At 45.0% G+C, this 15,717-nt stretch overlaps 1 protein-coding gene across 1 annotated transcript in view; it reads right to left on the bottom strand.

Annotated features, from left to right (window-relative positions):
- The window catches only part of ccdc150 (coiled-coil domain containing 150), a 114,998-nt gene that overhangs the window by 27,875 nt on the left and 71,406 nt on the right, over positions 1–15,717 (bottom strand). The window contains exons 18-23 of the mRNA XM_078563817.1: positions 10,672–10,765; positions 7,770–7,939; positions 6,253–6,379; positions 4,944–5,138; positions 1,967–2,035; positions 957–1,118 (exon numbers count right to left, since the gene is read on the bottom strand). Of these exons, the coding sequence (XP_078419943.1) occupies positions 957–1,118; positions 1,967–2,035; positions 4,944–5,138; positions 6,253–6,379; positions 7,770–7,939; positions 10,672–10,765 (817 nt within the window). The remainder of the gene's footprint in view (positions 1–956; positions 1,119–1,966; positions 2,036–4,943; positions 5,139–6,252; positions 6,380–7,769; positions 7,940–10,671; positions 10,766–15,717) is intronic.

Here is a 15,717-nt window from a genome sequence, read left to right as displayed (position 1 = left end):
GTTCCACGTCTTGCAGGAAGCCCAACAAGGGGCTTAGCTGCGCAGGCTGGTGTCAGGAAGCTGGGGGGAAGGGTGACCTCCTTTGTGGACCCTCTGAGCCCATCTGCCCCAAACCCCATTCCGCCAAGTCATTCCCCCTGTCGTCCTCCCCAGTGGTCTTTTGAGCCCGGTCCCCCACACCTTCACCACATGACTTTGGACTTGTGTGTGCTCCTTGCATGGTGGGTCATCCTGTAGTCCCAGCAGTGGCCAGTGCTCCCACTGGTGCTGCGGGGATTACAGAGTTGCTAGCCAATCAGATTAGCTGGCAGCTCTGTAAGGCAGGACTTCCTCCCAAGAAGTCTTGCCTTAAAGCAATTAACACTGCTCCCAGCATTAAATTGCTGCAGGACAGCCGTCAGGATTGTGTGCGGGCTCTCCCTTAGACTTTTTAGCTGGCAAAGTTGGGGGGGGGGGCGGTGCGGGTTGATGGTGGGAAGCAGGGACCACGGTGCCCCCCTAGTGTTACTCAGTATCAAGTAAAAGCGTACTATAGTGATGAATTAGAAAGAAGCAAAACAATGCATTAATTATGTTGGCCCATTAGCAACCATCAGCAAATGACAGGTTTTCTGTAGATATTGATATTTCTTCATTTTGGAACTGGTTTTATTTAGAAAAAATATAAACGTGTAGATGCTAAGTGAAGTCAAACCCTTGGAAGTGCAATTTTGGGTGAATCAGCAATTTCAACATTACAGCAGGGGGAAATTCAACATCAACAGGGGCACAAAGTAGTGGATGGTGTATTGGCCTCCCATTATACACCCCCACCCAATTTCTCTTTGCCTCTCAAAGTAGTCCATCATATAAATGTAAATCTTCCTTTTTAACAGCTCAAATACTATTTGGCAAAAAACATTCAACATTGCTGAAAACATTTTTTAATAAAAGCATGGATACAGAAGACATCCCACCTGACACTTACTCTTCAGCTCTTGACTTAACTTATGCTCCTTCTTCAACTGGAGTTCTTGCTGTTTGTGGAGGGATGCTGCCTCATGCTGACTCTTTGCCACATTTTGAAGTTCTTCTTGTAGACTCTGCATCTCTGTCATAAACTTCTGAATCATTTCAGCCTACAGAAAAAGAAACAACCAAAATATAGCAACAGTAAGAGCAACAAAATAATAAAAATCCAACCCTTCAGTAAAAGTGAAATTATTTAAATATTATCCACCAATCTAGAAGGCTGAAACTGGCAGTTGAACATTCATCGTTTTTCCACTTCCCAGATGCAGCTACAATAATGCTCAAGAAGCATGATGTTATCCAGGACAGAGCAGTCACCACCCCCACCTTGCCACGATTTTACAAGTGACAGAGGAGGTGTCAGGTGAGTCATCTGTCAGTGGTCCTACTGAGGCCCTTAAGTGGGCAATTAATACCCGATTAAGGACCTCATCCCACTTTCACTTCCCGGGCCCCCATACCAAGCAGAGGCCCCGTCACCCACCCCTGACTCCAGTCTTGCATTCTTGCGTCTACTCTTCCCCCCCACCCGCCCTCTTGAACATGCTCCCTCCACCTCTCTCACTGGGGTCTGTTAACCCGGTCTTGGCGAGGTCCTGAGCTTACTCGGGTTTGGAGGAATCATTCCTCCTGGGCCTCCTGCAATACCGGCAGTAGCCACCAATCCTAGTGTGGCACAGAGCTGCCGGTCTCCAATTGGCTGGTGATTCTGAGGCGGGATTTCCTCCTGGAGATGGATGGAAACCCCACCTCACTCTAATTAAAGGGTCATCGCTGAAAAAGTTAAAGCGGGGCATGCCGGCCAAGTAGAGGGAGGCTCACCCCGAAATTGACACTGGGGTGCAGAGAGCAGTGTATAATCCAGCGTGGAGTTTTATGCATAGCTAAATAAATTATGAGGCAAATATCATTTAATACAGATAAATAATGTTCATATTTTTGTCTGTGTACAGACCTGCTCATAGTTCTTTTTCTGATACATTGCTTTTATTGTCTCGATCCGTTTTAAGTCTGCTTCAAATTCCTAAGCAAAAAGCACAGCTTGTCAGAGGCCATGGAAGTTACCTTATTTTCCATTTTCATTATTGTTTAATCTCTTTACAATCAAATATATTAAATTTCATTAAATTCTGTAAACTAATTAGCTTGCAACCTATCATAACTAAAAAAAAAACTTAGTTTCCGGAATGATTTAAATAAAATACTTGATTTATGGAACGATATAATGGAAATGACTGGCAACAGTTCATTCATAGCCAAATCGGTACTTACCTCTTGATTTGGGATGTAATTTTATACAGTAATTTTGAGGAAATAATGGAGAAGTTAAGGAAGTCTGAGAAAAAATTATCCATTAAAGTCATTTTTTGTGGTAACCAAACATACTGTAGCCACATTATAACTAACATAATGGGCTGAATTTTCTCAGGATTACACTAAGTGCGGTAGCAGGCGGGTAAAACGGAGTCCTACCCACTGATGAAAATAGCGGGTTTTCATGCTGTATCTTCCCGAGCCCACCTCAATATATATTCGTTCCTGCGAAAAGCGTCGCTTCCATGACGGGCGGGCTCTCATTCGCCTGCTCGCCATTACCCCACTGTTGAATCACGCCGGCCGCCATCTTTAAAAGGCAGCCGCCAGCAAAAGCGCTCATCGCCACCAGCTCACCACCGCTGCCTGGGAGACATGGCCTGCTAAGGCAAAAAGACTGCAGACTCCCGCTTCAACAGCGGGTCCCTCGAGCGACTGCTGGATGCCGTGGAGACCCGCCGGGATGTGCTCTACCCCAGCTCTGGCCACAGGATGGGTAGCAATGTCACCAACCCGGCTTGGGAGGCAGCGGTGGTCAGTGCCAATGCCCTTCAGAAGAGGACCACCAGTGCCGCAAAAGGATGAATGATCTCCTCCATTCCGCCAGGGTAAGTCATTCTTTTCATCACTCCCAACTCACACTTACAAACTCAACACACACCCACAGGGCCCTCACTCACTGCCAGTGCAAGGGACCTCGTCATTCACTCTTCCACACACACCATCATTGTCCTCATCCCACCCATGGGACCACTCAGCACCCACAAAGGCCAGACATACTTATCATCTGGCCGAGCAGGCGTCCTGATACACTCTCCCCATCTCTATCCATGCAGGACAAACTGGCTCACAACAGGAGGGAAAGGTCGCAGGCAGGTGGAGAGGTGCCGGAATTCAAAGTTCTCTCAGAATTTGATAATAGAGCCATCCAGCTGGCCAACGATGACTGGGGCCGATTCTGTGCTGACGGTGAGATTGGTGCTGCACTACCAAGTGAGGATCCAATAGTGCAACATCCATCAGATAACCATGCCATGAGTGATGTGTTCTCTTTCACAGGCCACTGCCATGCACTAATTATCTCCCCTTGCTTTCGCAGGCACATCTGGGAAGCAGCAGACGGAGTCCATGACCCAGAACCTTCAAGCAACCTCCAAAGAAACCTCCGAAAAGGAATCTGAAGGTACCCTCCCTGAAGTCCTGTCACAGCGCTCAACCACACCCTCAGAGACACACATGGGGGTACCTAGCTTTAGAGTAGACTTGGGATCACAATCTGGTGAGCACATCGCACTTTCTGATTCACAGCAGCGAAGGCAGGGACTTCCCTCGTCCTTGGCACTCAGAGGGCTGCTGCAGGCCAGAACGTTGCTGAGTTCGAGTCAGATGATGAGCCTCTGGACTCCGTCATGGCACAGTTGCTGGAGCTGCAAAGGCAAGCTCAGGAACATCAGGAAGGGATGGCCGCTGCACTCCTCAGATTGCAAGGCACAATGGAGGAGACCGTCCATCTTCAGGCTGAGGTGATAGTGCTGGCATTGCAACGCACCAAGGTCAACACTGGCAGGATGGCAGCCACCATGGAGATCTTGGTTCAGGATGTCGCTCCTGAACTGCTGCGCGGGCTTAACTCCGTCACTGACCCCACAGTTGGCCTCCAACAGCGTATACTTGAGAGGGGTACTGGGCAGCTCAATCTCACTCCAGCTACCCCTTCTGCTCACAGAGTCAGCCAGGCACCCATAGGGTGGAGGATCAGCAGATACACACTCCAGGACCATCCACCCAGGTGATTCTGAGTGTGACAGGCCCATCTGACTCCCCTCTTCCTGTGACCTCCGCAGATCCAGCTTCACAGACCAAGGAGGGTGCCACGGCCACACAGTAGGACCCCGAAAGCAGGCTGAGGCCCTCCAAGTCTCGGCCCTCCGGAGGACGCTCGCCAAAGTCATCACAGTCAGCAGGTTGCCTCTTTGGGGAACACCAAGACATAGCAGCAGGGTTAGGAAAGCTAAGGAGAGTTAGTTGCACAGCCTGGGCACAGGTGTTAATCGCTTGTACGTAATGTTCACTATTGTCAATAAACTCCCAAGAATGTCTCCCTGCCTACGGCTCCTTGTTCTGATGAGCAGTGTTTTTGTCACTCAGATGTGAAACCTTTCTGCACAAGATAAAAGGCAGGTGTCTCAGTCCAAGGCCTCTTCCCTGTGTTTTGTGCGGCCTTCAGACCACAGTGATGGTCTAGCCCCACACGCCCTGGAAACATTACTGATGCTTGCACCTCAGAAGTGCTGTCACTGCTGCCAGAATGTAGTGGGCAGGCACCAAAGAGTTCTCTCATACTCGCTGTGTGCCCACAGCACCTTTAAGGTGGGGCTGGCTCCCATCACACCATATCCCTTAATGCACAAATTTCACAAAATGCAAGTCCTATCACGTGCTATTCTGTCATGTCATGCATAAAGTTGTAAATTTAACATCATAGGAAAGTGGGTTTGCTTATGGAAACAGCATTTTTCCTGTAACATACATTCAGAGTCCGGAGTGTGCCTAAATTGCAACAGCCTGGTCTTTCAAAAATGAGTTTACATACAAAGAAGAGGTTGTACTATACACACCTTCATTCTTTCTGTATTTTGTGCATTAGTTGTTTTGGTCTCCATATGATGCTTTAGTTGTGTCTTTTGATCTTTGATCTTTGCTTTCTGACTTTTTATAGTCTTCTCGAATTCAGCAACTTTCAGTCGCAATTCTCTGTTGGCTCGTGACACTTCTGCAGACCTGGATGTGGCATCAGATAGGCTTTTTCTAAGCTATGAAGTTAGAAAATATTTGCAAGTCAAGGAAAATCATGGTAGTTCTTTGCAGATAGGTACTTCTGATCGCATTACATAACTCTCCTACTCAAATAGAATTAAACTCTCAGAGGGGGTGGAATTGTAACATAAAAATGGCTGGCTTGAGTTGGGTGAGCAGGGCGGTGGGGGCGCAGTTAAAGTCTGAGAAATCTGTTTCCCAACTCAAGCCCATTTCTAACCAGCTCAGTTCAGGCTTCAACTGTGGCTGAAATTTGGGTGGGCAGCCAAGCCGCTCCAAGGAGGTGATTTAAACATTTAAATATGTTAATGAGGTCATTATCATCTTACTTTAACAACATAAGAGCTTAAGAAATAGGAGCAGTAGTCAGATATCTGACTTCTCAAGCCTGATCTGTTGTACAAAGGTACTTTTCTAAATATCTAGGCTTACAGCGTAACTTCAATAAGTAATAGGTCTAAACATGCCTGCTGCATAGTCTAGCGGATTGGGCCGGAGGGGCTATGGATTGAGGCGGAGGAGGGGACACAGTGGGTTGAGCTTTGGGCCCCACTCCCTCCGCCTCCTTGGGTTATTCACACTTCACCACCCAATTGTTGGTCAGCAGCTTTGCATCCCAAACTAGCATGGCACCAATCCGACTGGCAGTGACCGGCTCAGCCAAGCTTCTGGGTCAGGCTCCCTGCCCTGCGCTCCTGCTCCCAGATTTCGGGCCTCACTCGCTCTGCCCGCAACCTCGGTCTCTGGTGATGGCAGCAGCTCCGGCATCAGAACATGGCAGTAGCTGGCCAGAGAGTAGCATGTGCGGGAAGCGGGGTCAGGGTGCAGGCAAAGTAAAAATGAAAATGGCAATGCAAATCGGAAAAACAGGCCCTAAAGAATAAACAATGTTAAAATGGAACAACGTTAAGCAGGGCGACTTAAAGCGAGGTCTTACTGTACCTCATTGGTGCAAGAGCTTTGAGACATCTGGTGGTCATGAAAAGCACTATATAAATACAAGTCTTTCTTTTACGCAAATTACTTCACTCTGTGTCAGTTTTGTACTTGTACAGTTCATGTCCTTGGGTAGTTTTAGTTTATTTTGGGAAGGGTGCAAGTTAGACTTACTTCCATTATTTCTTTCTGACTGGTCTTCCTCGCAACCTCTCTCTCACTTTGGAACTGCTTTTTCAGGGCTTCAATCTGTTCAGTGAACATTTTTGACTCAATTTTAGCACCCTCAAGTTCTTGTTCCCTGCAGAATTTTTATGATAAGCAGGATGAGCAGTAAGGCAACAATATGCAGTTAATTTACAGTCATTATCATGAAATATAAGTTGCAAAGATAATAGATTTTAAAATTGTAGCAGCTGTGCCCAGCATAAGCCCTGATCCAGACATGGACACCAGCAGAATGGGTGAGAAGAGACTAGATAATTGTCCTTGATCTCAAGGTGGCATTGGATTGAGCAGAGCACCAAAGACCTCAAGAAAAACTAAAATTAATGAGGATCAAGGGGAAAATCTTCCAATGGCTGGAGTCATAAAGCATGGATAGTCCCAGAACATTGTTGCTAGAGTTTCTCAGGGCAGTATCCTCAGCCCAAACATCTTTATTGGGCTGTTCACTGATCATCCCAGATTATTCAGCTCCATTCACAACTTATGAAGCAACACATGCTAATTTAAAGTAGGGTCCGAACATCCAGGTTTGGGCTAACAACTGACAGGTAACATGCATGCTTCATAAATACCAGGCTATGACCATCTCAAACAACCTCACCAGACCTCCATTAGCAACACTATCACCAAGCCCCTACAATCAACACTGAGGATCATCACTGACAGAAGTTTAACTGGACTAGCCCTAACAACAAAATGACTATTGTAACAAGGCAGAGACTACTATACAATGAGTGGATCACACTTTAACCCCTCATATCCTCTTCACCTTCCTCAACATCATTTGTAAGGCTCACCCAGAGTAATGGATTATGCACCCAGATAAGTGCAGAAGCAGAAACATTCAAAAAGCTCAACATCGCCCAGGATAGAGCTGTCTGCTTGATCAACATCCTTGCCACTGGACACAATCCCCAACACCCACTCCAGCACTGGCAGAATGTAGCTGGAATACATTGTGCTATCTACAGGATGAGCTGCAGCAAGTCAGTAGGCTTACTTTGTCACCCTCCCACAACTCCATAAGCTCTACCATCAAGAAGGCCAAGAGCAGCAAGATCATCACCTCCAAATTCCTCTCCAAGTCTCTCACAATTCTGGCTTGGATGTATACCACCATTTCTAATTATTGCTGGGTCAATTACCTGGAATTCCCTATCTATCATCGTGAAAATAACATCAATACAGGAACTGCCAGGTTTCAAGAAGATTCACTATTACCTTTTAGGGAAACTGGGGAATAAATGAGGCTGACATTACATATATCATAAGAACAATTAAAATTAAAAAGTGACCCTGGAAATAAGCACAAATAATAAACATTTCCATGATTTTTGGGGGATTAAGCAAAAGAATAGTCAAGACTAAATCTACACAGGGTTTAGCTCAAATTGTTTCCAAATCTTTTGGCGATATCAAAATTGGGCAGAAATTCCCCCTTCCCAGTCACTCTTAGGTCTGACCTGTTGTGCAGAAGTTTCTGTTGCTGGTGTTCTTTATTATCAAATTCTTCTTGTAGTTGATTTAGTGTAATCCGTAAAGTATTGCTTGTGCGCAAAGTCTGTTCCAAGCTGCGTGCTAGTTTCTTATTATCTTGTCTCACAACCTCTAGTCCTTTATGGAGAGGCTTCACCTTAATTGACAATAAGTAGTCATTTCAAAATCATCTTAGTAAATAAATTATTTAATAGTTTAATGCCATTTTCTATAGATACAGAGGCTTGCGTCTAAATTCCAGTCTCCACCAAACAATTAGACCACAAACAGGGAAATTCTAATTTCAGCTTAGTCTTAGGCAAGATTGTAAACAGGACAAGTCATCTCATGTGTCACATCTTAAAGTATCACAGATACAAAGTATTTGAAAGTCAAATACTATACAATAGAAACAATGGGCTGGATTTAGTCAACCCAACTAGACTTGCACACTAGTCGGAGAACCGGCAGGGAACCCCCATCAGTTCCATGGATGGGTGAGAGCCTATGGTATTGTGCCCCTCAGGCACTTAAGTGGTCACTGTCAGGCCTTCCCAGGATTCAGGGCCCTGAGGGCAGAAATACCATCTGCCAAAAGCTGCTGGCCAATCAGAGCCAGCAGCCCTCCACTGCTAGTCAGCACCATTGGGAGCAGTGGCAGCTGCTAGCAATGCACCCACCAGAGACCCAGAATCGCAGATGAACACCAGGTGAAAGGTGCACGAAGGCGGGATGGGGATCACGGGGTAGGGTTGGAGACAAGGGCAGGAGGGTGGCTTGCATCTGCTCCCACCCCCACTTCCCAATGCCAGGTCACTCGATCAGACACTGTGCCTGATAATGAGGGGCCCTTCCCCCAGAAGGCCATTGCCATACCCTATAGGATTTGCTGGCCTTGCCTTTGGGAGGTGTGGGAAAGCTGTGCAGCTACCTTTTAACCTATGAGCCACGACTGAAATGTGGTGGACTCAGGGATAATGGGTGCCAATTTGTTCATTAATGAGCCTAATTGACATTCTACTGCCGGCAGCCTGGAATTTTGCATCAGCCCCTTGTGCCCATCGGCTTAATCAGGGGAGGTTTCTCCTGCACCAGGAGACTGATGCAGGGCCTCTCCCACAATTAAGTGAGCCTGGGCACCATGGTTTCCGCCATGACGGGCTGCATTAAATCCAGCCCACTGAATTTGTTTCCTCAAGATTCTTTTTTAATAAATGATGTGAGCATGTTTGGACTCATGTACCATGCAAGGTAAATTCACATGTATGAAGTGCACAGAGGAACACAGGAACAGGAGTAGATCATTTAGCCTCTTCAGTTCATTCCGCCATTCAATAAGATCATGGCTGATTTGTGATATAACTCCACATGCCCGCCTTTGTATCATATCCCTGAACAAAAATCTATCAAACTCAAATTAAAATTCACAACTGATCTAGCATCAATTACCATTTCTGGAAGACAGTTCTAAATGTCTACCAACCTTTGCATGTAGACACGCACTTGCCACAGTTTTGCCCAATTCACTTAATTTATCTCTTTGTAATTTAATGCTTCCATTTACACTGCTTACAATACACCATCTTTGTGTCATTTGCAAATTTGGATTTGCAGCTTTCTATCCAATCATCTAAGTTATTAATAAACACAGTGAATAGGAACATAGATCCTTGTGATACACCACTAGTCACATCCTGCCAATTATTGTACATGAACATTATCCTTATTTTCCCCAGCTCCTGCTGCTCAGCCAATTTCCTAACCAAGTCAAAAGTTTGCCTTCAATTCCATGGGTTTCAACTTTGGTTACAATCTCTTATGAAGGGCTTTAACAAACGCCTTCTGGAAGTCCGTATAAAGAACATCCATAGATACTCCCCTGTTCATGACTTTACTCACCTCTTCAAATAATTCAATCAGGTCTCCCAGGCATAACTTATCCCTTAAAAAGCTATGTTAGCTCTCTCTGATCAGCTGAAAATTTTCCAAGGTGTACAAAGATTGCAAATTGGAAAGTTTCCCAGCTTGAGAGTAAACTGAAAAGGTTCCACAATATTCAGATGGGGGAAAAGTCTTCTGGAGCAGACGTTCCAGAGGGTAGTCATCCCACAGGTTGCTAAGAGTAGAGAAGCTGGTATGGAAGACTAGGAGGCTATCGGCAGAGAGGACAGAAAGCATCAGGTGTGGGTAGACAGGTGGTCATCAGTGGAGTTGATTTGTCTAATAGGCAAATCCATACTAGGTACCAGTGATGTGAACAAAAAGGGTGACTCAGAGAAGCATAACCACAAGTCATGGGCATACAATTATTTGTACATGAATTTCTACACTAATAACAGCTTATTGGCATGTAACATGAATATTCAAACTCTCAGGGTGAAAGATAGAATACCACTTTTACCATATATTTAGATTATAATATGCTGTCGATTGAACTGAAACTTAATTTTCAAATCACAAATATAAATATCAAAATAATTATTGTCACAAATATCTGCTTAAATTCCTGAACACAGGAGCTTCACAAATGTGTTTGATGTATGTATGTCCTTAAGGGGTACTGGGCCTGTCTTCATCGTTTAATCAGTGTCTAGGTTCTGTTAAATAGCTATTTCCTATTAAAGGATATCGACCAGATTGGACTCAACATACCAAAAAGGATCAACTAGGTGCTGTTGTAGCTTGGGTTGCAAAGTCAAGAATGTCTCAGAACATATCACTCAGCATTTTAAATGGTTTCTTGGGCGATAAGCACGACAAACCCCCTACCAGAAGCCTGAAGTATAATCATGTTCTACAACTTATCCATCATGCAACTGTGTATTCATGTAATATGTATGTTTCGGTGTACATTGTTTATAGAAATGTAACGCTCACAAATACACTTACCTGAATGTTGTGCTGTGTTTCTATAGTAGCCAGTTTATCCTGTAGATCCTCTAGGTCAGCCTGTAGCCTCTGTAGAATCATTTGGGCATGTGACCTAGACAGGAATTGAAGATTTAACACACCATATTCAGCTGGTGTCTACAGTTTGTGTTTTACCAAAATGAACAAGTACTGGTATGATTTGCCAGTTTGCTGAAGTGGTGAAATATTACCCTGACACATTACTGAACATTCTTTGAGCAGATAGGATATTTTATCAACAACAAATTTGCAAAGGTACTAATCCTGTACTTACTTTTTATCAGGTTCCCCAAATCAAAATATATTTGATAAGGCCTCAGTATGTCTCAAAAACATTAATTGAAAAAGTGTGTGCAAGAGCAAGGAGACCAGGAGGAACCTTTTCAAGGAGGAAATCTTATTTTTAAAAAGAATGAGAAGGACAGGTGCTCCAAAACAAGAGTTTATGGGATTTCTTAATTTTGAGGTGATAGCAAGAAACAGACAGGCTTCCTGTAATTTGAAATTCTGCATTTTTTTAACCAATTCATTAAGTTTTATTTTTGGTAAAAGGTGTAAAGATAAAATTTCAGGGAGTCACTTTTCAACAGAATGAATTTTAATTTTGTACGGCTGAAAAGATCTTCATCAGGAAAACTAATATAGTAACAGCACATTTTAAGACAAAATGGTTTATTAAAACATTCATTTTTATAGAATCTTGATGAGTGGAAGATAAAATGAAAGCACAATACCTGATGTTTTGTTTATCCTATTCTTTCAGCCACTGCTTATAAAAATGGTGGGCAGATGCATCAGGGTGGAGGGGGGAGGGCAAGAAAAAAAAGTCTTATTTGAAAACAGTTACCAGAAACAAGTGAAATGGACAAATGCAAAGAAAAGAAAATTTGTCCATTGAAAATAGAAATAATCAAAACCAGTAGATCCAACTCTGGAACACCCAGACAACTTCGACAAAACCAGCTGCCAATCATTAACGCAGGTTCAAAGAGGTCCCTCACAAAGAACAATTAACATTTCTACAAATTTGATATTCAGGTCATCTTTCAAAAATACATGATCACCATTGCAAAGAAGAAGGATATTACAAGGCCATTTGAACTGTAGCATAAAAGAAATAAATTTCTTTCTCACAGTGCCATACTGGGGTAATTTTAACCCCCCAAAAAATGGGTGAATTGGGTAGACTTCAAATCTCAAACCCATAAAGCTAGTTTTGGTAATAGTGGCCACGAAGCCATTGTCGATTGTCATTAAACCCATCTGGTTCACTAATGTCCTTTAGGGAAGGAAATCTGTCATACTTACCTGGACTAGCCAAATGTGACTCCAGACCCACAGCAATGTGGGTGATTCTTAAATGCCCTCTGAAATGGCCTTGCAAGCCACTCAGTTGCATCAAACTGCCACAAACTAAAAAAGAGGAATGAAACTGGACAGATCATCCGGCATCGACCTAGTCAACGGAAAGGATAACAGCAAACCCAGTCCTGTTGACCCTACAAAATCCTCCTTACTAACATCTGGGAGCTTATGGCAAAATTGGGAGAGCTGTCCCACAGTCTAGTCAAGCAACAGCCTGACATTGTCATACTCTCAGAATCATACCTTACAGACAATGTCCCAGACATCACCATCACATCTCTGGCTATGTCCTGTCCCACTAACAGGGCAGGCCCGCCAGAGGTGGTGGCACAGTGGGATGCAGTCAGGAAGGAGTTGTCCTGGGAGTTCTCAACATTGACTCTGGACCCCATGAGATCTTATGGCATTAGTTCATACACGGGTGCGGAAATCTCCTGCTGATTACCACCTACCACCCTCCCTCAGCTGATGAATCAGTACTCCCCCATGTTGAACAGCATTTGGAAGAAGCACTGAGGGTGGCTAGGGCACAGAATGTACTCTGGGCGGGGACTTCAATGTCCATCACCAAGACTGGCTCGGTAGCACCACCACTGACCAAGCTGGCCGAGTCCTACATAACTACTAGACTGGGCCTGTGGCAGGTTGGCAGGGAACTAGCAAGAGGGAAACACCTACTTGACCTCATCCTCACTAACCTACCTGTCGCAGATGCATCTGTCCATGACAGCAATAGTAGGAGTGACCACCGCACAGGGGTGTGGAGATGAAGTCCCGCCTTCGCATTGAAGATACTCTCTATCATGTTCTGTGGCACAACCACCGTGCTAAATGGGATAGATTTTGAACAGATCTAGCAACTCAAAACTGAGCATCCACGAGGCACTGTGGGCCATTAGCAGCAGCAGAATTGTATACACAATCTGTTACCTCATGACCTGGCATATCTCCCACTCTACCATTACCATCAAACCCTGGTTCAATGAAGAGTGCTGGAGGGCATGCCAGGAGCAGCACCAGGCATACCTAAAAATGAGGTGTCAACCAGGTGAAGCTACAACACAGGACTACTTGCATCCCAAACAGCACAAGCAGCGTGCGATAAACAGAGCTAAGTGATCCCGAAAACAATGAATCACGTCGAAGCTCTGCAGACCCTCTCCACATCCAGTCATGAATGATGGTGGACAATCAAACAACAAACTGGAGGAGGAGGCTCCACAAATATCTCCATCCTCAATGATGGGGTAACCCAGCACATCAGTGGAAAAGGCTGAAATATTTGCAACAATCTTTAGCCAGAAATGCCAAGCGGATGTTCCATCTCGGCCTCCTCCTGAGGCCCTCAGCATCACAGATGCCAGTCTTTAGCCAATTCGGTTCACTCCATGTGATATTATGAAACGGCTGAAGGCACTAGATACTGCAAAGGCTATGGGCCCTGACAATATTCCAGCAATAGTACTGAAGACTTGTGCTCCAGAACTGCTGCTCCCTAAGCCAAGCTGTTCCAATACAGCTATAAAACTGGCATCCACCTGGCAAAGTAGAAAATTGCCCAGGCATGTCCTGGCCACAAAAAGCAGGACAAGTCCAACCCAGCCAATTACGCCCTATCAGTCTACTCTCAATCACCAGCAAAGTGACAGACGGGGTTGCCGACAGTGCTATCAAGCAGCACTTACACAGCAATAACCTGCGCAGTGATGCTTAGTTTGGGTTCCGCCAGGGCCACTCAGCTCCTGACCTCATTCTCTGCAGCAAAGTGCGAGAGTCCAGAAGGCTGTGTTGCCTGCCCAGTACCAGGGTTCAGGACATCTGCTCAGGGCTGGAGAGGAAAATGCAGTGAGAGGGGGAGGATCCAGCTGTCGTGGTACCAACAATATAGGCAGGACAAGGGAAGAGATTCTGCGAAGTCAGTATGAGGAGTTAGGCACCAAATAAAGCAGAACCTCAAAGGGAGTCCATGTTCAAATGCAGCAAGACCTGAACAACATCCAGGCTTGGGCTGACAAGTGGCAAGTAATATTCATGCCACACAAGTGCCAGGCAATGACCATCTCAAACAAGAGAAATCTAATCATCAACTCCTTGATATCCTATGGCATTACCATTGCTGAATCCCCCACTATCAACATCCTGGGAGTTACCATTGACCAGAAACTGAACTGGGCTAACCATATAAATACTGCGACTACAAGAGCAGGTCAAGGGCTAGGAATCCTGCAGCAAGTAAGTCACCTCGTGACTCCCCAAAACATGTTTACCATCTACAAGGCACAAGTCAGGAGTTTGATGGAATACTCTCCACCTGCCTGGATGAGTGCAGCTCCAACAACACTCAAGAAGCTTTACACCATCCAGGACAAAGCAACCTGCTAGATTGGCACCCCGCCCACGAACATTCACTCCCTCCACCACTGACAAACAGTGGTAGCAATGCGTACCATCTACAAGATGCACTGCAGAAACCAACCAAGGCTACTTAAGAAGTGCTTTCCAAACCCACAACTGCTTCCATCTAGAAGAACAAGGGCAGCAGAAACATGGGAACAATACCACCTGGAAGTTATACTTCAAGCCACTCACCATCCTGACTTGGAAATATTTTGCCGTTCCTTCACTGTCACTGGGTCAAAATCCTGGAACTCCCTTCCTAACAGCACTGTGGGTGTACCTACACCACAGGGACTGCAGCGGTTCAAGGCGGCAGCTCAGCACCACCATCTCAAGGGCAATTAGGGATGGGCAATAAATGCTGGCCTAGCCAGCGACACACGCAGTGCTGTTAAAAAAATCTCTCGATTACTACTTGAGCTGTGTGCAAATTGGCATAAAGCAAATAAGATTAGAGAGATGCATGCGTGGCTCAAAGACTGCTGTGGGAGAAGTAGGTTACGATTTGTGGGGCACTGGCACCAGTACAAGGGAAAGTGGGGGCTGCACCATTGAGACGGTCCACAGCTGAACCATGTTGGGACCAGTGTTCTTGCGAAATGCGTAACTAGGGAAGTAGGGAGGTTTTTAAATTAAATAGTGGGGGCAAGGGATCAAATGTGGGATTTCAAAGAGCAGAGACAAGGTAAGAGAGGAAGGTAGTAACATGGGAAATGATAAACAGACCGTGACAGGAAGGGACAGAGAGTACAAGTCTAAGGGTGAATCAATAGGTAAGGCTAGAGGTTACAAAAATAATAAAAGGACAAAACTTAAGGCATTCAGAACAAAACAGATGAACTAATAGCTCAAATAGAAATAAATGAGTGCTATCTGCTAGCCATTAGAGAGACATGGCTACAGGATGGCATTGGTTGGGACCTGAATATTGAAGGGTATATGACTTTGGGTAGGATAGGAAGTTAAGAAAAGGTGGAGTGGTTCTGTTCATTAAAGACAACATTAGCACAATAGAGAAAGGTGACCTAAGTTCAGGAAATCAGGATATAGAAGCAGTTTGGGTAGAGATGAGGAATGATAAAGGCAAGAAGTCACTTGTGGGTGTACAGGCCTCCTAAAAGTAATCACATGGTAGGACAGGGGGTATCAAAGAAGAAATAGTGCAAGCTTGTCAGAAAGGTACAGCAATTATCATTGAGGATTTTAAACTACATATAGACTGGAAAAAATCAGATGGGCAAAGGTAGCGTAGATGATGAATTT

The sequence above is a fragment of the Cetorhinus maximus genome, chromosome 19 (genome assembly GCF_964194155.1).
Source record: "Cetorhinus maximus chromosome 19, sCetMax3.hap1.1, whole genome shotgun sequence".
NCBI lineage: Eukaryota > Metazoa > Chordata > Chondrichthyes > Lamniformes > Cetorhinidae > Cetorhinus > Cetorhinus maximus.
The sequence above is the reverse complement of the archived record's forward strand: the minus strand, read 5'-3'. Positions and strand labels throughout refer to the sequence as shown.